Source organism: Leuciscus leuciscus (genome assembly GCF_965113295.1).
Source record: "Leuciscus leuciscus genome assembly, chromosome: 6".
Classification (NCBI taxonomy): Eukaryota; Metazoa; Chordata; class Actinopteri; order Cypriniformes; family Leuciscidae; genus Leuciscus; species Leuciscus leuciscus.
The window spans coordinates 12,672,503-12,696,353 of NC_138730.1; the positions used below are offsets into that span (position 1 = coordinate 12,672,503).

Below are 23,851 nucleotides of genomic sequence, written 5' to 3' on the forward strand. Positions count from 1 at the left end.
GGAAAAAACACACATGTGTATCATATGTCTGTCTGTCTGTCTGTCTGTCTGTCTGTCAATAGGAGGAAGCCACCCCCTGTTTTGGAGATCTCCAGGCTGGAGATAAACGTTGTCACCTGTTTTTAATACATCGTTGTCATGTAAACATACCCCTAAATAGTGAGTAAAGCAACCTCCAACAAAATGTCCTCCGTCCACAGAAGGTGGAGCTTCTTTCGCTGCTGCAACCTCACCTGTGTTGTTTTCAGCAGAGGTTCTTCATTCTCCTCACATTATGATGACATCCAATTGCACTGAATTGAAATAGCACTAATTAAAACACCTGATTCAGCTCATCTGCTCATCTGCAATAGACATCTAGACATTCTGGGAGGTCGGTCATGAGGACTGAGAAACACTTTATTAATGTATATCATGGTAAAACCATCTGATAGACTACAGCTACAAGACAACATAGGCTGTTTTTTAAAGGTATTTTTGAGAAAATTCAACATGTTCTTGGGACAATTCGTCTTTGACATTATGTATCTTGTATTGTTTTTTTTAACCACAGATTGTTTTTCTGTGCTCAGTTCAGGTTTTCTTTGTAAGAATATTTGATCTCCACAGTTTTGCATACACAAGTTTTCCAGTTTTGTTCTTATGTTTTTACATGCTTATTTTATGACAGTCGTGTATTGAATCTAATTACAGCTGCTCTTTTGCTTTTGTATTTGATTTTTTAAAAATAAAGTAGGCTAGCTTAAATGTAGCAAACATGTCTTGTAGCGTAGCTCTTCTCTTAAGCTATTTTTTGAGAAGTAGTTGTTTGTATTTTAACTAGCTACATTTTTTTTTGAGTAGCTTGCTTAAAACTAATGTCATTTTGTGACACTAGCTAATTTTTTATTTAATGATCTGTAAGTTCAGAATTCGGTTCAGCATGATCCTTTTCCTGGAGGCCCCATAACAATACACATTTATGGCTGCGTCCAAAATCACATACTGTACTCTCTTGGGTAGGTTCTTATTTTTAATAATTACTTCACGGCCGCTAAAAAAAGTATGTTCTATTTAGTATATGAATGTGTGTGGTATGAATGTGATCTAGACATACATTCGCCATGTTGTCCGTATCATATGACCTACCGGCATCAGTTAAGTCGCTTCACTGTCCATAAATCCTCTCCTGTGGCCTCATGGGATAGTAAAGTGTTCATCGTAAGCACACTTCAGAATCTCACTGGAAGAAGTTGGTCATCCGGTACTTTTTGCCTACTCTTTTAGGAGTAGACCTACTCTGAATTTGGACATAGCCTACTTCTTTTGCCACCTACTGATTTTTGCCTATACAGTAATAGGGAAGAATGAGATTTCAGATGCAGCCTTTGATTTAAATCCTGTGACAAAATTTGGAACATCAAATTGTGTTTTCTTTACCAGTCCAACACTCAATTTTTGTCCAAAATTAAACTTCTATTATGATGATTGGCTACATTTTACATATAATCAAGTAAAAGTCATCTTTATTCATAGCACCTTTTACAATAAAGATTGTTTCAAAGCAGCTTTACAGTGATAAACAGGAAAATAATGATCAATGATGCAAACAGATTCTGCTGTTATGCAGCTAAAAAAAAAAAAGACAAAATAGTCATTATTCAGCTGAAGAAGTCAGTTCAAGTCAAGTCACCTTATTTTTATGGCGCTTTTTACAATACAGATTGTTTCAAAGCAGCTTTACAGTGATAACAGGAAAAAAATTGCAACAAAGGCATGTGGTGCCTAAAGTTGCAGTTCAGTGTTGATTCAGTTCGGTTCAAAATAACCATAATCACAAAATGCTTGACAATTCTGCATGAGTGAACTGCACAGTGCACAGAGATCAGTAGTACACATGTAGAACTACACCCCCCATGTGTCGCGCGAGCCGTAATGTCCCGGATACTGAGAGCGCCGGAAGAGAAGCAGGTGTGTGTGTCTTCCTTGGCCATCTTGTGGTTGTCCACCGTGAGCCGTTTGCTCGAAGAATCGGAGGAGAATCCCGTTGTTGGGGCGCCATCATGCCCGGGCATCTGCAAGAAGGCTTCGGCTGTGTCGTTACCAATCGGTTCGACCAGCTATTGGACGACGAATCCGACCCGTTCGAGATTTTAAAGGCGGCCGAAAACAAGAAGAAAGATGCGGCCGCGTCGGGCGGCTCGAAGACGGCAGCTCAAGCCGCTAAACAGCTGAAGAAAGAGTCCCAGAAAGACAGGAAAAACACAACGCAGGAGAAGAAAGAAGAAATCCAGGCCCCTGTGCCACTTAAGAAGGAGGGTATGTAGAAGTTTCAGTACTAAATATCTCAAAACCGAATGAGCCTAGACAACATATTTGGATATTATAGACACGCTCCAAACAACAAAACGCTGCCGAGTCGCAACGCGCCTGAAAAATGCTGACGCGAACCTCTCAAACGCGCCATAAATGAGTTCGTAACGCACATGTGGTGCCTAAAAAATGCTGTCTAGGTAGGCAGCTCAGTGGGTTATGGGACAGGGCGACTGACGCTTGCTCGTGTGCATATAAACACAGCAGAGAAGTCAACATGGAGTGGCTGCTGCTGCTGCTGGTGTTGTTGTCGACATTTGATGTGCACTAACACCATATTTTGAGAGCGAAATGCCCCCAGTGAGGTTCAGCATACGAGTCTTTCACATGTGTTCTTCCTCTGACATGTCAACATCTCTATTTGTTTGTGATTTGATCATCCTCACTTTATTTATAACTGCGTAGCTGCCTTAGCTACATGCTAATGTGCTAGCCGTATGTAAATATATAATGTGATGATGTTTTACTTCACAGCGTGCTGATGTGCACATGGAGAAAATGTCGGCGTGTTTTGATCTTACGCAAAAATGTATGAGCAGGACTTTCACTTTTATATCGTAAGGTGTGTCGTGACTGTAACGAAGATCTATGCAGGAACTCATTCATGTTGACAAATTTAGGCTAGTGTTCACCAGTCTGATGTGTCATTTCATATTGTCATGTTTAAGTTATTTTATTTTATTCTTTCTTGTTGAAATGACAATATCTGTATCCTAGTGCTGTAAGATCTGAGCTAGTAAGTGAAAAGGTGTCTTCAAACATCACTAGGATTGATTGGTGAATAATTGCGACTAAAATGAGTAACAGTTAGCTCACCCAAATTGTATAGGGATATTTCACACAAAAATGAACATTTTGTCATTACTTACTCGCCCTCAAGTTGTTCCGAACCTGTATGAGTTTTTCTTGAACACAAAAGAAGATATTTTAAAATATGTTGGTAGCCACTGACTTCCACAGTGTGAAAAAAAAAATTCTATGGAAGTCGAAGACCGTCAACTGTCTGTTTACCAACATTCTTTTGTGTTCAACGGAAGAATGAAACCCATAAAGGTTTGGAACAACTTGAGGGCGAGTAAATGACAGAATTTACATTTTTGGTTGAACTATTCCTTTATCATTTGATCACCCTTATATAATAATTGGTGTTTGTTTTTATATTTTTTACATACAGTGGAAGTAAACTCGTAGACTACTTTCATGGTCCCCGCCAGCCCACAACGTGCGCACTATATGCTTAAATAATTGTGTGCTGTTTAAGTACTAATAGACTTAGACTTAGACTTAGACTTAGAAAACTTTAATGTCCTCAGAGAGGCAATTTGTTGTACAGTACAGACATATTGACACATAATCCACAACATAAACATTATCCACATGCACAATATCATAAATAAATAAAAACTACTTCACATTACTTCACATATATTCTCAAGTCATACCCCTCCCCACACCTTATTTGATTGGGTTATTGCCATGGGAATGAATGAGTTTTTTGCTCGATTGGTTCTAACTTTGGGGTATCTATATCTACGACCTGAAGGGAGAGGCTTAAACTCCACTGAAAGTGGATGGGTTTTATCCATGCAAACCTTGTCTGCCTTCTGTGCCAATCTCATCAGGTATAGTTGATACAGGTCTACCTGTTGTTTCCCAATGATTTTTCCACAGGTTTTAACAATCTTCCCCAATTTGTTCCTATGGGTGATTTTTGAATGTCCATACCAGCATACTATGCAGTCGGAGAGAATACTCTCAATAAAGGACTTATAAAAAAGAGTCAACATTTTATTATCAACATTAAAATAATTAAGCTTTCTAAGAAAATACAAACGTTGTTGACCCTTTTTAAAAACAGCATCAGCACACTGATCCCAGGATAATTTACTATCAATGATAAGACCAAGATACTTGTACTCCGTCACCATCTCTATCTCCTCTCCTTTTATTAGAGTCGGAGTGGGTGAGGGTGCCCCATGTCTAAAATCAAAAACCAATTCTTTAGTCTTAGATGCATTCAAATACAACTGGGAGGCTTTACACCAGTCAACAAATTCATGCAACACTAGACCATGTTCAGTTTCATCTCGCTCCAATAAACTAATCACAGCAGTATCATCTGCGAATTTAATTATATAACGTCCAGGATAACTACTGCGACAACAGTCAGTGTACAATATATATAATAGTGGTGACAAAACGCTACCTTGTGGTGTCCCAGTTGAAGTGAAGCGGACCCCAGATAATGTTTTCCCCACCCTTACTCTTTGTGGCCGTCCACTCAGGAAGTCCAGGATCCATTTTATTAGTATTGAATTTAGCTGGAAGTTGTCTCTAAGTCTATTTCCTAAAATTTGTGGGTGGATTGTATTGAACGCTGATGAAAAGTCAGCAAATAAAATGCGAGCATGTGTTTTACAACCCTCCAGGTGTGTATACAAATAATTTAAAAGCACTAAAATGGCATCGTCCGTCCCCCTCCCAAATCTGTAGGCAAATTGTAGAGGGTCAAGAGCATGTCTACAGGAATTCATGATGTATGGAGCTGAATAGAGCTTCAGAAATAGATGTATGGATTATTTTTGGCCGCCACATGCAGCAGTCAAATCAAAAAGCATATTTCATAAAATCAGTTCTCATTTTCTCTGACTGAAGGATGAGTTGTTCAAATCAATTTCACAGGTTCTTAGTGTTGGGCTTTTTCACCCATGTTTAATGAATGTCTGAATCTCTGTTTTAGGAATGAGGAGAGTTGGGCGGAGGCCGGAGGGTCAGCAGGGTCAGGCTAGCTCCCAACACCCCGGAGGTCAAGGAGGTCAAGGAGAGGGTCGACCTGGTGACCGGCGGCCAGAGAGACGACCTCCTCGTGAGCGACGCTTTGATAAACCAGCTGATGAAAAGCCAGAGGGGGGCGAGTTCTCTGTGGACAAGTGAGTTTTGTTATCATAACAATGTAACTGACGGCACTGATATATTTTTATTATTTCTGTTTTTGACATTTATAATGGTACTGAACAAAACAGTTTTTAACACTTTCTTTTATTCTGTAATTTCACTCTCTCCTTGCATTTATAACAAAACACACTTCTACATCAGTAAATAAAGGGGTCTGAAAGAGTGCAAAAAATAAAAAACACATTTAAGTGTCTCTTTTAAATGAAAGCTTTGATCAGGTGAACAAACAGATAACAAATATAGCATTTGAAATACACACACACACACACACAAAAACATCCAGCTTAGTACTCCCAGATGTATCTTTTTATTTAAAACAGCAGCAGTAATATAACAAAGGTTAAAATAAATTTGTCTAATAAAGTCTGTTTTCAAATGTAGAACATAAATGAATGAAAGGGCAGTCTATCAACTTTGCATGAATGTAAGCATTTGTTTTGAACTTCAGTTTTAAAAGGTTTATATGTTGTTTAAAGAGTGAAGCAAATGGAATACGTTGGAATATTCGTTCCAGTCGTTCGAAAGTCACTTTCCGATGAGCATAGACAACAGAGAGAGAATTATATTCAGCGCTTTTATTTCCAACATGTATGGCTGTTTTGCTTAATTCTTGAAAATCACAAAACAGACTCATGTAATTCATCAAGTCATGTCCCAATAAAGATTAAAGACTTTATTGGGACATGACTTGATGAATTACGTGACTGAGTTTGTCTCTATTATTTAGTGCCGAGTTTAAGGTACATATCAAGCATGTAACATCTCATTTGTGCATTAATGGCTGTTATGTCAAATTTACAAATGAAGGGAGGCAAATTAAAATATTGGTAAGTTAAAATATCGGTTGATCACTAATAATGAAGTTCTTTAATGTGGCGTGACAGATCACTGTAGCAACCTCAGTTCAAGAACCTATCATCTCCTCCATTTTACTACTAGTTATGGCATGAAAAACATGAACATCAGAAGGTATGTTGAAAGAAACCGTACAACTTACTGAATTATGTTTTATGTAGTCCCTCAATCAGTGTTTTGACCGCAGAAAGACATCAGTGAAACAGCTTGTAAACACTGTCAGGCAACATTTACTTCAGGATAGCCATTCAATATCAATTGCTCATTAGTCAGCTAGGAAAAACAACAACTTTTGCTTAATTTGTTAGTAATGCCTAATTCATTGTATGTTTGAATAATTCTGTCATGAAAACAGCAAGTTGGATTAGAAACAATTATATAATTAAGCTTAAATAAAAAGTAAACTACTTAGCATTTAAATTTGTACGTTTTTGTTCATTTTAAACTTTAATATTGTAGTAATGTACTGAAAGACTGAGTTCCCTTTATAGTTTACAATATTAGTTGAGAGATTGTTCTAGCTGAGTGAGGGTTATTTCATTTAGAAAAAACTAAGCCTAAAAAAAAAAACTTTAAAACAACTGATATCACCACACAGATTTTTTAAATAATGTTTGTAAGTCCTGCATCTGCCATTGGTTAGGCAGACAGGAAGTCAAACTCCCCAAACTCATGCCATTGGTCGAGCCAGTGTTGCAGTGTCTGTCTGGTTGAGATTCTCAAAGTTGTTTAACCACCATGGTAAATAATTCCACTGAAAACCCATGTGATGAATAGCTACATCGAAGCATCTTTTTACTTTATTTGTAGCTCAACATTTCTAGTTGTCTTTGTCATAAAATGTTCTAAATGTTGTCCTCAGGCCAGTTGGGGATAAGCCGTCTCGAGGGCGCGGAGGAGGACGCGGGGCCAGAGGTGGCCGTGGACGAGGCATGGGACGCGGAGATGGTTTTGATTCCCGAGGCAAACGTGACTTTGATAGACACAGCGGCAATGACAAATCGTGAGTGTGAGAAGCCAGCAATAACAAATGCTTAAAGGGGTGTTGTTGCATTAGTCTCACTGGAATGTTCTTCATGTCTTAGTCGACAGAAAGGAGAGGAGAAGCGCGGTGGGAGTGGCCCGCACAACTGGGGCAATGTGAAGGAAGAAGCCAGGTAGGATTGTAGATAGGAAATATTTGAGGCTTGGGGTTGTGGCAGCTTATTTGGGAACTTGACTTTCAAGCTCTTCCAATGTGTCATACAGAAATATTCAGGGTTCCCGCGGGGTCTTAAAAAGTCTAAAATTCTGAACTTTAAATTTAAGGCCTTAAAATGTCTTAAAAACGGGCAGATTTTCATCCGTGGTCTTAAATTTCATTTAGTCAGGTCTAAAAAAGGTCTCGCCAACAGGCCGTTCACATACCGCATCTTTTGCGCGCTCAAGTTCGTTCAGATGCGGGCGCGCGCGCTCATAATTGAAGCGACGCACTCGTTTTTTTCCAGGCGCAGCGAGATAAAAAAAATCTCACCTCTTCAGAATGCCGCAAACACACCGCAGGTCATGTGACAAGAACCAACCAATCAGCATCGCCCCTTTCCGTAACAACATTGAAAGCTCACTCAACTGGAAGGATGCGGGTGCACCCAAACACTACGGGTGTTTTTCTCTTCTCCGTAAATAAATCTTGAAGCAGAGTTACAGCAAGCGTTTCTCGCCGGTGGAAATCCATTAGCCACTAAAACTTCTTTGTCGTTGTGGAGAGCGCAGTGCACGGTTGCATAGCAACGACAGACGCCACGGGAAAATCCGACCGAATTTTACTATTAATAATAAAAGATAAGCTAAAGTGCATTGTAAATGTCAGTAATTTATATTTTTCTAAAAAATGATTTAAAGTCTGAAATATGTGAGGTTTATCTTTTTATAAAAAAACTTTTTTGTCTAAACTTTATTTGAACTTGTACATGTTAGTATATAACATGTTGCAAGACACTTTTAAAATAAAATTTTTAATGGTATTATTTTAATGTTTATGTAAACAAAAAGTGCATATTGATGCTAATTTTATTTGTTATTATTTGCTGGTTTTCGACCTTGTGTAGTATTAGTACTTTTTGAACAGGATTCTGTGATAACCGTGGTCATTTTTGTCACTATAATCATTGAAATGAAATGTTCATGCCATTTCATCTCTAGTTATGATCAACTAAAATCAACTAATTATGTGTTTTTTACAGTATAATATGCATAGTACAATTTTCTATTAAAAAAATATATCTGATTCTGACACACGTTGTTGGGTGTGGAAGGTTACTAATGTGATTGTTTTATCTGTAAATTAAATTAATGTTTTTTCAATTACTTAATTCATTGAAATAAAATGAATTCTTTGATTTGAATAATTTTTTTGGTAGGTCTTAAATTTCAAACTTTATGGTCTTAAAATGTCTTAAAAAGGTCTTAAATGTGACTTGCTGAAACCTGCAAGAACCCTGAATATTGTAGATCAGGGGTCGGCAAGTAAGTTTGGCATCGGGTCCAAAAAAAAAAATGTTGCCACTAGATGGCAGGCCAGAACACAGTCAAAGGATTATTTAAGAAATGAATTGATGAAAAATGCAACTAGAATTGCCTGTGACAGACTGTCACAGTGTCTTTTGTAACTGGTAATGAGCTGGTACTCTGTGTTCAATCCTTTAGTAGGACAGTCATTAACAAAAAGCCACAATTGTGTGGCGGTGTCCGGGTTTTACACTGGGTAAATTAATAAAGCAGTAGTGACACGTAACCTGGCAAGTATCTTCATTCACCAGCTTGCAACACAGACTGTGTGTGTATCATTTTAATACGAAAATAGGGCATATAAAGAAGAATGGAAAGACAGCTATGCGTTCATCCTACCTAGTTTTGTGAATGCAAAGCCGGTGTCTTGTCTGCAACGAAGCGATCCACAGACTCTTTTGAATGTCTTTCAGACCTTTTCAAATTAAAAGCTCTCAATTCATCTCAAAATAAAACATTGCTGCAAAAACTTTCTCGTACTTTTATTTTGAAGGCAAAATGCCTTCTGGCTGTGAGCGCGGGTCAGATATGATTGCTGGCTTTGGCCCGCGGGCCACCTGTTGCCGACCCCTGTTGTAGATAGTCTAAAATACCTGAACCGCTCATGTGGTGTGACTCTTGATTCTAATTAGTGGTGTTTGGTAAGGCAAATAAATCATTTTTATTTATTCAACCCCAAGTATAACATTTTGACATGAAACTTGTCCCGCTTGTGCTCTAGATACGAGTAACGCCTAACCATTACCATAATATGAATCTGATCATTACCATAGTGTTTATTTAATTAACACTGCCAAATTCAGGGTACATTTATGATATGTAAGATTTCTGAAATGTTTAAAAGGTTTAGTTTGATCATTTCAATGGTTCTCCAGATCTAATAAGTGTCTGATTTGACAGTGAGCTTGATCAGTCCGCTGCACCTGAGCCTGTTCCTGAAGGTGAAGAACACGCCCCTGTCGACTCCGAAAACAAGTGAGTGCAATTCTGTTCACCATAAGTTGATGTGAAGAAATGAAAATGCTTCACGTACTAAGAGCATGCCATTGGATGGTTGTGTGTGTGTAGGGAGAATGAAGTAGAGGAGGTGAAGGAGGAAGGTCCTAAGGAGATGACACTGGATGAATGGAAGGCCATGCAAGACAAAGAACGGTCCAAAGTTGAATTCAACATCCGCAAGCCCAACGAAGGTAACGACGGTCAGTGGAAGAAGGGCTACGTACTGCACAAGTCAAAGAGTGAGGAAGTTGGCACGGTAGGTTCAATTAGACAATTTTCTAGTCTTGTAAATGTCAAGTCTTTTAATGGTTCCAAGACTCATTTCTGCTTTTGTGTGTTTCCAGCGGCATGCTGGAGCTGTGATTGAAGCTGGAGATGTTGATCCCGACTCGTTCCACAAGGTATTTGTCTAAATTTGTGTTTGGATTGTTTTGTTTTTTTTACTATTCAGGCACTCAGGTGGTCACCCTCTTGTAGGGCTGCAACAAACGATTATTTTGATAATCGATTAATCTAACGATTATTAGAACGATTAATCGACTAATCATCGATTATTTCACCGACTAATCAGTAAGTTTGGAACGATTATCCAGCTTTTTCAATTCGTTAAAACACGGAGTTATACATATTCTAACTATAATATAAAAAAAAGAAAATCACTTCAGCTTTTGAAATGGTTGTTTTAACAAACTTTGAGCAACTAAACAGGTCATTCTCTTTAAGTTTCCAGATTTCTGTCCAACTCAAATCACACAAATGCTCTCTAAGCATTGTTTAAATATTCTATTCTCTTTCAATAGAAATTTTTTTTACAAAAATTAATCAGCTGCAATACAGACAAACTTAATCTGCAAACAATTATTATAATAATAAAATAAAATAAAAATTGACATGACAATTGAGCTGACAGAGACATTCTCATTCACCTTTTAATTTACAGTATGAAAAAGTAACTGACATGATATTCTTCATAACATCTCCTTTTGTAAGCCTTCATGAATATGGAACAAAATACAGACAAGTGATAAGACCGTAATACCCTAAAAGTGTTACAATAATAAAAACGGCCCTGACTCTTAAGCTCGATCAAGCTTTATTCTATGCAAAAATAAATCATCACATTACTGTAATTATATTATTATTGTTAATATTATTACTATTATTAGTTGTATTGCATTCTCTAATAAAGAGATTTACTACTAGTTATTTAGCTCCAGCTGGAGAACATTCACCTCTCACCGGCTCCTCTTGTTTCCTCGTTTAGTGCTTTAACATGCATGTTGTGCTCCCGTGAAAAGCAAGTTCCGCCTTGCATGTATTGCATACGACAGCATTCTTGGTTTAAAGTTTTGTGAAACTTTCACACACCTTGCTAGTTCGGATTCGTTTGCACTCCTTCATGATTCGCGCTGTGTTTTCTTCTACCGCAATAGCATTTGTAACGGCTGCATTACACTCTAGCGGTCAAATTGCGATATTGCAGGTCCTTACATTAGGTCACGTGAGATCACACGGCTACTCGACAACAAGATATTTTGTCGACAATGTTTTATTGTCGACTAATCGTTTCAGTCCTACCCTCTTGGTCACCTTTTAAAGTTGTTTTACAGTTTGTATATGGTTATCCTAAGCTAAAGTTCAGTTAAAATAGTACATCGCCAGAATTCAAGAGTCTATGGCCATGTACACTCAATGACATGCTGACTTTTTAAAACCAAAAAATCACTCTCTTGCAAGCTTCTGTTCCTCAGTCATCCTCTTCCTGGTTTACTAACAGTCAGGGTTATTCCGGGGTCAAAATTGGTCTTCGGTGGGGTCCGACAGACACTGTCATCCTTTCTTGCCCTCCTTTAAAAAAAAAGCTGTGATTTTTACCACTGGATTTCATGTCTTTTTAAGATTAAATCCTTCTTTGCTAGAACTGATCATTATTTTGGTATATAATATCATATCAATATCAAAAAGTAGCATTAAAAAGTTTATTTTAACTAATAGTCTAATTTTCTTACCATATACAATTGAATAAAATTAGCAGCTAGCTAACAACAACTTGCTTTGCACTTTTTTCTTCTGGTTTCACCTCACTCCAGTCTAAACTAAATTATTTTTTTGGTAATGTTTCTACACATTGTCATATAAATAACCTGAACAAACTGTAGTTCATTAAGGTTAAATCTCTTGCTAACCACTCTTACTAAAAAAAATGGGGTAAGCACACTTACATTCTCATTTTAAGAGGTGTTCTGAGTAAGTGATTTGTTTGGAACACTTTACGATATGGTTTGATTTGTTAAAGGTCCCATGACATGAAATTTCCACTTTCTGAGGTTTTTTTAACATTAATATGAGTTCCCCTAGCCTGTATATGGTCCCCAAGTTTCAAAAAATTTTAATCAGTGTAAATCGAGCTTTTGCTATTTTTCTCTGCCTTTGAGAAAATGGAAGCTCAACCGGGCTGATCTTGAATCTCCTCCTTATGACGTCATAAGGAGAAATGTTACCTCCCCTTTGTCTGCTTTGCCCGCCCAGAGAATATTTCTCGCCCATGAGAAAATGAGCTAGGAAGTAGGAACGCGCGCGCGCGCGATCTTAGTTTGTCCACGAGAGATATCATGGCTTTTGAGCGAGCGAAGCATAATATTTGCTCAATAATTGGATGTACAAATGAACATCGAATGGTCAATACAGAGCTGGGCTTGCTGAACGTCGGACAAGTAAGTCAACAAATTATATATAAGTGTGTTGCTTTACTGTTTATGGTTACCTAGCTTCTTACACGTAGAATGTGGCTGTCACATAGCTATGCAGTTACTTGCGCTAATGTAAAGGTAGACAGCATCAAGTTACACATACTGTAACGCGAGTGTTGTACATTTCTTTGTTATTTGGATAACCGTTTTCCTGTTGGTTATATGGCGCGCACGATATCCGCATTTCAAGATCGCAGAGCTTGATGTAATTGTAATAAGATAAATTACAGATGTTACAGATCTCTCATGAAAAGGCAACAGTAGGTTCGCGTTAGCTACATGATGATAACTGTAAACCATCCGAATAAAGTACCGTATCCAGACATAATATTTTAAACTAACCATTCGGAAACGTCCTGCTGGAGGCGCTGACTTGCAACTTCTTCATCTGTTGCTTCTCCATCTGGATCAGATTCTGGGTCAAACTGAAATGCTTGAACGACTGCGTGTCTTCGTGCCATTGCAGTATATCCAACATAAACAAACATGCATGGTACCGTTGCGCAAGATGGTCAAGGCCACACCCACCCTCCACCTTGCGCCGCCTTTCTACTCCTCATTAGTATTTAAAGCTACAGACACCGAAACGGCCCGTCTGAAGGAAGCTCATTCTGGGACTGGCTTGTAGTGGCTATAATTCTGCACCGAGGCTAAATTTTTGGAAAGAGATTTCAGATACAGTACTAAGGACCACTAAGGACTATATTAAAGCCTACAAAAAGTAGCATGTCATGGGACCTTTAACATTTAATGTATTAGGCTAACTAACATGAACTAACCATGAGCAATACATTTGTTACAGTATTTATTATTCTTTGTTAATCTTAGTTAATAAAAAAAATACTTTGTAGCCTCAATAATGTAGGCTACTGGTAAATGGTGAAATTAACATTATCAAAGATTAATAAATGCTGTAGAAGTGCAGTTTATTAACCCTCTGAGGTCTGAGGGGTTTTTGGGGTCCTTGAGATGTTCTGACATGCCCTGATATTTGTGCTTTTTTCAGTTGCTTATAAACATATTAATGGCAAAGGTATAATTACACTCTATTTAGCACAAACAGGGCTACCATAATATGTGAGCAACATGCATGTACATGTTTGTATTTTTGAGAGAATAATGTTTATGCATGGTTATTGAAAAAACTAAAAACTAAAGTTTCTGAAATAAGGCCACAAAACACATACTAAATACGTGTCAATAAGACTTTTGACTAATTGATGTCTTTGCCTAGAGTTTTTTCTTCAAAATGATGTGAAAATCATCCTGCCCTTATCATTCACATAACACAATACATTGATTTAAATCTTGTAAAACACTTTTTGTTTGTAAAGGCAATATGCGCAAGGGGCGTCAACCATTCAACAGCATCATGCATATGTAGTGGTTCACACCTCAGGAGACAATGGGGCCCGCATACTTAATGAGCCATTCATTCAGGTGTGTCACCTATAGCCACAAGAAAGAATGCAAGAGCAATATATATACAGTATATATATATATATATATATATATATATTCTACCAAATTGGTTCACAGTTGGAAGCATGTCAATTTTTTTTTTTTTCACAAATTTTGCTTGCAAATTGTATAATATCCAAGGAAAACATGTCTATTAATTGTGCAGTTAATTCTCATACTGTATTTTCAGTTTTGGAATATGTATCCTCTCCCCAAATTTGTCAATAATAAAACACAATAAAAATTATTTAAAGAAAATGCTTATATTTACCTTTTAAAATTTGTTTACATCTACCTTGTAAATATATATATTTTTTATTAAAAAGGTTACAATTACAACAACAATTGAAGTGTAATCTTTCTTTGTAAAAACTAAAGTATACATTTTATCATACATATTTCAAACTTCGAATATAGCCTACATTGACAAAACATACTATATTTAACATATTAGCAAAAATTGGCAAACAAAAGCTTATTTGAGGTGGCAGATATTTTACAGTAAAAATGTGTAATCTATCCAAAACTAATCAACGAAATGTTGTCTTTCATATGTCTGTAACATAGGTCTTTCGTTTTTATTATAAGGAATATAAATGTTAATTTGCAGTTTAATACGTTGCTTATACAAATACATTTTATTTCAACATATTTCAATCGATTTTACTCAGTATAGCAAAATAGTTTGCTAAAAGCAGATCATTTATTCACACACAGAAACGCAATTCAAATTTAAACCGTCTTTTTGCGAGTTGTGGTAAACAGCGCATCTCTGACGTTCATTCATTTACACAGAAACGCGATTTACTTGAGAATGAAAAAAAAAACTTACTACATTATTCCATCCGTTGCTCCTCGAAATACCAGCACTTCTGAGGTAAGTTTTCCATTATTATTATTCCTCACAGCGCTGCGAGACAGTGTAGACAAGTACACTGATCTGAATAAACTTGATGTGTTTTCTCGAGCTGATATGTGGGCGTTCACAGTTTGTATGGGATCGTCTCAGTCATTTGCGTTTGAGTAGCGCGCGCTCTCCGTGGGCGGGGCCGATTATAACGTAATGAGATGAGCTCGACTGGAATCGCTCTCTTTTAATACAGATTTCACAAGATGAGGATATTTGTTTTTTATATAAATTACTTCATTTAAAAGACGAGAATTCAAGCTTCATGCCTGTGTCTTTGTATGCCTGTTTGACTGAGTATTCGCTCAGTTATTGTTCATTTTCGGACGCGTTTCAGAATGGACTTCACTGGCAGAGAGAAGGCAGAACTCGCTTCGTGTTTATTTTTCTTTATTTGGCAAAAAGCACAACACTTTGTTTTTATTGTGAGTATACACAAAAATAATACACATTTAACAGAATCGATTGATGTATGAAACTCCTATGGAAAATCAAAGTCAACAGAGTATTTATGAGTTTCTTTTACATTGATAAAAAAAAAGCGAGCTGGTATCGCCGGCGATACCGTAGACCTCAGGGGGTTAATAGTAAATGTTAACTAATGTAGTTAACTAGAGTTTAAAGGGTTAGTTCACCCAAAAATGAAAATTCTTTCAGTAATTACTCACCCTCATGTTGTTCCAACCCCGTAAGACCTTCGTTCATCTTCTGAACACAAATTAAGATATTTTTGATTAAATCTGAGAGCTATCTCACTCCTCCATAGGCTTCTAAGGGACTGAAATTTGCTGGCCCAGAAAATGCATTAAAGAGATCGTTAATATAGTCCAAGTGACTACAGTGGCTCAATCTTAAGTTTATAAAGCGACGAGAATACTTTTTGCGCGCAAAAACAAACAAAAATAACGACTTTATTCCACTATTCATTTCCTTCTCTCTGGGCCTCGAGTGAATTCACGTAGAATAACTGCGTAGCGCGTCTGTGTTATACGTCACACGTAGTCTCACTATTGGCCGACGCTGGTCATGTGTGTGATGCGTGTGACGTGCAACACAGAAGCGCTGCGCTATTACCCTACGTGAAAAAACTCGAGGCCCAGAGAGAAGGAAATGAATAGTGGAATAAAGTAGTTTTTTTTTTTTTTTTTTTTGCACAAAAAGTATTCTCGTCGCTTTATAAACTTAAGATTGAGCCACTGTAGTCACTTGGACTATATTAATGATCTCTTTAAAGCATTTTCTGGGCCAGCAAGTTATAGTGTCTTAGAAGCCTATGGAGGAGTGAGCCAGCTCTCAGATTTAATCAAAAATATCTTAATTTGTGTTCAGAAGATGAACGAAGGTCTTACGGGGTTGGAACAACATGAGGGTGAGTAATTACTGACAGAATTTACATTTTTGGGTGAACCAACCCTTTAATAAATGGAACCTTATTGTAAAGTGTTACCGATTTGAACCGATTCAGACGTCTCTTGAGTTCAGTGTTGGAAAGATCAGTTGTTTTAACCATTCATTAAAGTGAATCGGCTCAAAGGAGTCATAGTTCGCGAATTGGACGTGTCATTGGCGGACGTTGTGTGATTATCCCGGCAGTTAGAACATCGCACAAGATTTGTGTCAACACAGAAAACATTTCATCACTGGATAGGTTTTTTCATTTATTGATGGTGTGGTTTATGTCAGATGAATGTGCGGAATGCTTTTCAGAGAAGATAAGGCAACGTTTTTTTAGTGTGTTTTTTTTAGCACAATTCACACCCAGCGGTAATTCAGGAAAACAATCTCCGAATGCTCCACGTTAAACTTCAGTCTCCCGACCTTTTACCATAGAGAGAGAGAGAGAGCTAGACAGCGCTTAGTGTGCAGACGCTGGGAGTGCGTGCGGCTGGGGCTCTCTCTCTGCTCGATCTGTCACAAGCGCAGCAGTCATCTACGTCACTCACCGATCAAATAAAGCTTTGGCGGGATTTTCTTCCCAACCGCTCCTGTTAATTTAGTTTGCCTTCCCTGATGACAGCATGTTAAATTAATCAAATTTTTCTGTAATTAATCGCGATTAATCACACCTAACATTAAAGTTTTTAAAATATTTGTATGTTGTAATACTTAAGTAATATCTCCAAAATACTGTAGAAACAATACACAGTATTATTTTAAATACTAGTTTAATGGCATCTTCTTACTAAGAAATATGAAAGCCTGTATCACTGATACCAAAACAGTTGTCTCTATTGCAGGGATTGTTCCCCCTCAATTTTAGCCATTATTTACACCCATTTAATGTTATAGTATAATTAAAAGCTATCGATTTTAACATTTAATAGACTTAACATTTAATATATGTGAACTTAAAACAATCTTCACCAAACAGTAATGTCACATTTAGCTGTGCCTTTAATATATCAGGGTTCAACACAGGGATAAATATCAGGGTTGCACAAAAGAATATTGTTTTTGTTGTTTTTGACCCATGTGACCTTGTAAACAGTGCTGTAAGATTTTCAGGTAGGTCTCCTAGGTAAGAAATAAACACAAATTGAATACAGTTATCAAACACTTCAGTTTTCACTGCATAAGTTATTAATTAAATATTGATTAATCCTCCTTAAAGCTACTGCCATAATTCAGTCAAGAGCAGTGAGTGGTTTTCTCTCTTGTTCTTTGATTAGCATTAATCAGACAGTAGTAGAGTTATTAGGCTGCTGTCACTTTAAGACCTGCCGAACACATTTTGGGTGTTTGTTCAGAGAGCCATGCGTGCCGGTAAAGATTTCAGTTCTTTTTTGCGTCTTATCACGCATTAATGGTTTAATAGCATTAGAATTAATGATAGCGGGATCATATACTGTAGATTAGCCAAAGGATGACAGAAAAAAAATACTGCGTTAATATTGTAAAATATTTGAAATGAGTTGAAAGGAAAAATGAATCGCTTGCATTAATTTTGAACCACTAATATTAGTACTGTGGGTCAGCTCTGTGGTCATAGTTTCTTTGCTGAAGTTCTCATCATGTGAAATTGGGAATGATAGATTTGTTTCCTGTAATATTATTTCTTAAAGGCTGAAGAAGGTGGAGAACACCACTTCCGTAAGCCAGCCAATGACATCACATCCCAGCTGGAGATCAACTTCGGAGACTTGGGTCGACCAGGACGTGGTCGTGGAGGCTCTCGTGGAGGACGTGGAGGCCGTGGAGGAGGAGGTGGTGGTGGAGGAGGTGGTGGTGGAGGAGGAGGAGGTGGAGGAGGAGGAGGAGGCAGCAGTGGCGGACGCCCAAGCCGAGGCGGAGGCAGATCTGAGAAGGTAAAGAACTAAGACATGTACTCTATTTTTGTTACAGAGACTGCTTATATCAAATAAAACTGGTCTGCCCCAATAGCACTATCACTATGCATTATATTAATGTTTTAGTTAGAAAATACATTGTTTTTAAATGAACTCAATTCACTTATACCTAGGGCTGGATTAATCTAGCGATAATTTTTTCGATGCATTGATTAATCTAACGATTCATTTTTCCAGTCCGGTTCGATATCGATTATCTTTCCATTAATTGACTAATAGCAATTTATACATGTTGATTTACATATCTGAATGAAAAAAAAAACACATGAATTTCTTAACATTGCCATATATGTTTATTGCTCTTAAAATAATAAAATAAAAGACTAAACAGGTGCAAAGTAATGCATTCTTGGTCAGAGGTAGCATTCAATAAAACCTTGAAGCCTTAAAAACTAGGGCTGGGATAAACGATTATTTTTTAAACGATTAATCTAGCGATTATTTTTTCGATGCATCGATTAATCTAACGATTAATTTTTCCGGACTGATTCGATTATCGATTATCTCCCCATTAATTGACTACTAACAATTTATACATGTTGATTTACATATCTGAATGAAAAAACATGAATTCCTTAACATTGCAATATATGTTTATTGCTCTTAAAATTACAAAATAAAAGACTATACAAGTGCAAAGTAATGCATTCTTAGTCAGAGATAACATTCAATAAAACCTTGAAAACACATAGCTTACTGAAACAAGCTTACTGAACACATAGGGGCCTAGCTTACTGAAAAAAAGTTCTTTCAGATGAAAATAACAACTTGATGACTAGCATTCAATAAAAAAATGTAAAAGGTCACCCAAAATACTTGTTTAGAGCAACTGAAAGAATACAGTAACCAATGTAAACTTGAGGGCTTTAAGCTAATACAGAGAGTGCTTTTCCAACAAAAAATAAATAAAAATTAACAGTGGGAGCCAGCAGCCTGTCATGGAGAAAAAAAAAATCTCCGAATGCTCCACGTGAAACTTTGGTGTTCCGCCCTTTTTCTATCGTGTCTAATGATTTTGGTTAATATGCACGAGGGAGAGAGAGAGAGAGAGAGAGCAAGAGCAAGACAGCGCTCGTGTAGTTTGAAGACTGTGAGTGCGCGAGCGCGCGTGAAACTTTGGTGTTTCGCCCTTTTTCTATCGTGTTTAATGATTTTGATTAATATGCACGAGGGAGAGAGAGAGCAAGCAGCGCTCATGTTGTTTGAAGACTGTGAGTGCGCGCGCGGCCGGACGCGCCCCAGCAGTCATTCTATTCTACATCACTCACCGATCAAATAAGGCTTTGACAGCCACCAAAAAAAAGATCAATGCAGAAAAACCCCTGGATTGGTTATATAACGTTGGACAGAATGTTGATCCGGCCATCGTGTATATTCAGCGCACATAAGGTAAACGTTTTGCAAACATTTTTTAGAGAAATAAAAACAGGTCAACGAATCGATGCGCATATTTTGCGTCGACGTCATCGATGACCTCGACGCGTTGTCCCAGCCCTATTAAAAACACAAAGGCCTAGGTTACTGAAAAAAGTGCATCTTGTAATTCTTCTTTCAGATGAAAATAACAACTTGATGTCTAGCATTCAATAAAAAAATAAAAAGGTCACCCAAAATACTTGTTTAGAGCAATTGAAAGAATACACTAACAACTTTAAACTTGAGGGCTTTAAGCTAATACAGAGAGTGCTTTTCCAACTAAAAATAAATAAAAATTAACAGCAACAGTGGGAGCCAGCAGCCTGTCATGGCGTCCTTCCTGAACCAACAGAATTGAACATCAAATAATTTGATTAATATGCACGAGGGAAGAGAGCAAGACAGCGCTCGTGTTGTTTGAAGACGGAGAGTGCGCGCGCGGCCGGGGCTCTCTCCCTGTCAAGCGCAGCAGTCATTCTATTCTACATCACTCACCGATCAAATAAGGCTTTGGCAGCCGCCAAAAAAAATTGTGCAGGAAAACCCCTGGATTGGTTATATAATGTTGGATAGAATGATGGTCCGGCCATCGCGTATCAGCGCACATAAGGTACACACTGTAAAGTAATTTGCAAACGTTTTTTTTTTAGAGAAATTAAAACAGGTCGCACCACAACCATTATTTGCACTCGCACAAATGCTCCCAAATATATTTTTAGTTACACAGATTAAATTTCAAGAGCATATGCGACCAAAATGGTCGTAATTTCGAGCCTTGCAAGAAGTACTCTCAGTCAGAGGAACGGGTGCGTGCCGCCTTGCACTTCTGAAAGTCTGAGCCACTACTACTCTCCGGCGCCGCCAGCTTTGTTTTGGGTCTGACGAATCAACGCGCATATTTTGTTGTCCCAGCCCTACTTATACCCCAACAAAGAGCTACAAAACTTTGTATTATTACTATTATGCTTTAAACTAGGGATGCGCCGATACCAGTATTGGTATGGGGCCCAATATTGCGCTTGTTTACCTGTAAAATACTCTGATACCGTGTGTACAGTACAGTACTTTTGACAAAGAAACACCAACAACAGCGCAAATAGAGAGCAGAATGGAATGGGTATATAATAGAGAAGGATGTATATGAATTAAATGTATCTAATTAACAGATTATTAAACAAATTAAATATTCACGCTATAGCTGCTAAGCGAAACAGACATCGATGGAGCATATTACTAACGTTAACTTGCGCTAAAGAGAGAGAGCGCGCTTGTGAAACATTTGAGAAAGAAAACGTGCAACAGTATATTGGATACGTGCAGCTCTTAAAGGGACAGCAGCCTAATAAACCAGCTGCTGTTTTCATCCTCAATGTTAATATAGCAAGAAAATGATTGACTTTTGTCATTTTAATAATGATTTAATCTAGATTTATACAGTGAATACTTATTTTACATTTGATTACTTCTGTCAATTTCTGTACCTGAAAATTGTGATATTTCACAAATACAGGATCGGTCTTGGAAAGTACTAAAAATGAAAGTGTAGATATCGGACTCCTTCTGTATTATTTACACAATAATAAGGGAGACCAAATGAAAACAACAATCATAAAGTATAATATAAATGTATACCAACAAAAATAAAAGAAAGAAAAAAAAGCCAAAACAATGCCATCATACAACACTTCCAGAGAGGTTTAAACGAGTCCAGCAAGCATCAGGTGTCCGTCACAGACTTTGGAAAGTTGAATATGGCACATGATGCTGAATGCTTGAGGACATATTTCACTAATTTAGTAGGTGTTTGATTTACAGGAAAAAGAGCAATACATGTACTACTATTAATAAATGATTGTTTCTCCTTACTGCTGTTTAGTGCTGAAGTGTGTTGCTTTTGAATTTGACAGGGTGGAGGTGTTTCTGTTCCCAATGTGGATGATCCCGAGGCTTTTCCGGCCCTGGCTTAAACCTCAGCTCCGCCACCTAACCTTCCTCCAGGCTCCCCTCCTCTTTGACGCTTGCATGCTTATGGATCGTTCGACCATAGAAACCGGGAAATAGAAATACATGAGACTGTCATCCATACATACACTGAGAACTGACTTTTACCTGCGGAAAAACACAAAAAGGACTTCTTGTTACACTGAAGCAAATTATGGGTAGAGGTTTTGTATTTAGAGACATGATAGCAGGGATGTTCATACAGTATTTTTTTTCCCTTTTTTCCAGAGATTATGCATTCGCCATAAATATTTTTTTATTGCTGCTTGAATGTATGCATTTTCAAGATAGAAGTTAAAGTGTGTTGTGAACGCTTAAGCTTCCCTCGGGACACGGCGGTGTCTGCGTGTAATTGAGTGCACTCACTCTCTCAATGGCTCTACCAAAAGCAGATTTTTCTTCTTTTTTTTCTCTCTCCATCTCTCACTACTAAGTGAGAATACAAGACTTGTAGTGATGATTTTACTATTAACATATACATGAGTAATGTATATTGACTATTTTAAATGTTTTGAAAGAAAGCTCCAAGGTCAAGCTACCCTCTTGTTATTTGGAATTTTTTTTATTTTCTTGACCGGTAGCAAGAAGCAAATGCGTCGTCTTGATCTTGCTTTGGTGTTTTGTCGTCCTTTGCTGGACCTGTGATATTAGTATGCATAGTTGTCTTTGTTCCTCAGAGAGATTACTTCCTTATCTTGTTAAATCACCCAGGGCTAAATGTAGATCCAGGCTGGTCCTTAAGTCAAACAAGTTCATCTCTTAGAAACCTTAGGACCACTATCGTGATGTGTTGTGTGTGTGTGTGTATGAGAGAAAGATAACCTGTTTTATTTCATCTGCCATAAGTTTATTTTCCTGAGCTTGGATGGTAAGTTTCAGCAAGTCATGTTCTTAACATGAAGTTTCGTTTGACTTTAGTGAGTTTTCTCTAGCTAAGGTTGTTGACATATCTTGCACTTAGATTTTTGGTGACATTTGAAATATAGCTACTAAGCACGTGGTCTTTTTGCATCAGTACCATTTGTTTTATTTTTATTCCTTCTGTGATCTTTGCTGTGTGTTTATTTTTAATTATTACTATGATGGCACTACTGCTTGCATTTTCTGAAAAATGTGTAATTCAGGGTGGGACAACAGTGTGCTGCAAAAGAAAAGTTGGAACCAGCTTCTTTGTGTATGTGAAATAGCAAGACCTCAAAGTGTGATGGCCGATGTACTCTGTATTCGTAGGAGGGACAATAAAATGGAAGACGACACTATATTTGAGTCCATGCTTCCGGTTTGTCAATACTCTGCTTTTGTCTCTCCTTCACCCCTCCCTCTTTTACCTGTTTGTCTGGTACCAAGAATATCAGCAAATATCTGCAGGACCACAATGCATGCAGTAAAATTGGTAAATTAAGACTACCTGTACCATATTCTGAATAATAACCATTTTCTTTATACATTTGTTGAATTTGCCCTTGGCAGCATTATGCACGAGTCACATTAATACCCGCTTTCATAGCAGTGTTGATCCAGAAATATTTTCCCGTAGTGTTTTCATGACAATTCATTCATGACACTTGTCTTGATAACACTGGGACTGGTTGTGAGGTTCTGCTGTCAGCTGTAGTTTACCCCATCCTAAGCAGACGGTAACGTGTCAAATATCCATCCAAGGGGAATAACAGATGGGAAGTTGGTGGAGGAGACGTGCTGCCAATTCAGAGGAGCTGCGTAGCAACAAGGTGTTTGATCAAGAGAGCCTGCATTAAACCCCTGCACCCCCAAAGCAATGGTTGGTGGACCGCATCAACGGCACTTTTACCACAAGCTTGCTATCTTGGCCGAACGGCACCAGCATGGCTGGGAAAGTCACCAGTGGATTTAGTGTTTTAGGGTGCTACCAGAGGCCTTTTTGTGTTTATGACTTCTGTGTAGTCCTGAAGTGTGTTGCTTTTGAATTTGACAGGGTGGAGGTGTTTCTGTTCCCAAAGTGGATGATCCCGAGGCTTTTCCGGCCCTGGCTTAAACCTCAGCTCCGCCACCTAACCTTCCTCCAGGCTTGCATGCTTATGGATCGTTCGACCAGAGAAATTGGAAAATAGAAATACAGGAGACTGTCATCCATAAACAGTAAACACACAAAATAAATAATAACACTGAATCCCTCGCTCTGCATGAACCACTTCATCTCCACGGCATGTGGAGAAACACGATTTGCTATTCACTCTGCCGTAACATGACTACCATAAGCTACTTCCTTTTATTACATGGCT

At 37.8% G+C, this 23,851-nt stretch overlaps 1 protein-coding gene across 1 annotated transcript; it reads left to right on the forward strand.

Moving 5' to 3' along the window:
* The first annotated feature begins 1,931 nt into the window (after positions 1 to 1,931).
* serbp1b (SERPINE1 mRNA binding protein 1b) lies at positions 1,932 to 22,849 on the forward strand. The gene is made up of 9 exons (XM_082174041.1): positions 1,932 to 2,298; positions 5,093 to 5,282; positions 7,025 to 7,165; positions 7,248 to 7,319; positions 9,610 to 9,684; positions 9,778 to 9,964; positions 10,053 to 10,109; positions 17,889 to 18,131; positions 21,497 to 22,849. Exons 1-9 carry the CDS (start codon positions 2,043 to 2,045, stop codon positions 21,554 to 21,556), a joined length of 1,281 nt encoding a protein of 426 aa, XP_082030167.1. The 5' UTR covers positions 1,932 to 2,042; the 3' UTR covers positions 21,557 to 22,849.
* Positions 22,850 to 23,851: the final 1,002 nt, after the last annotated feature.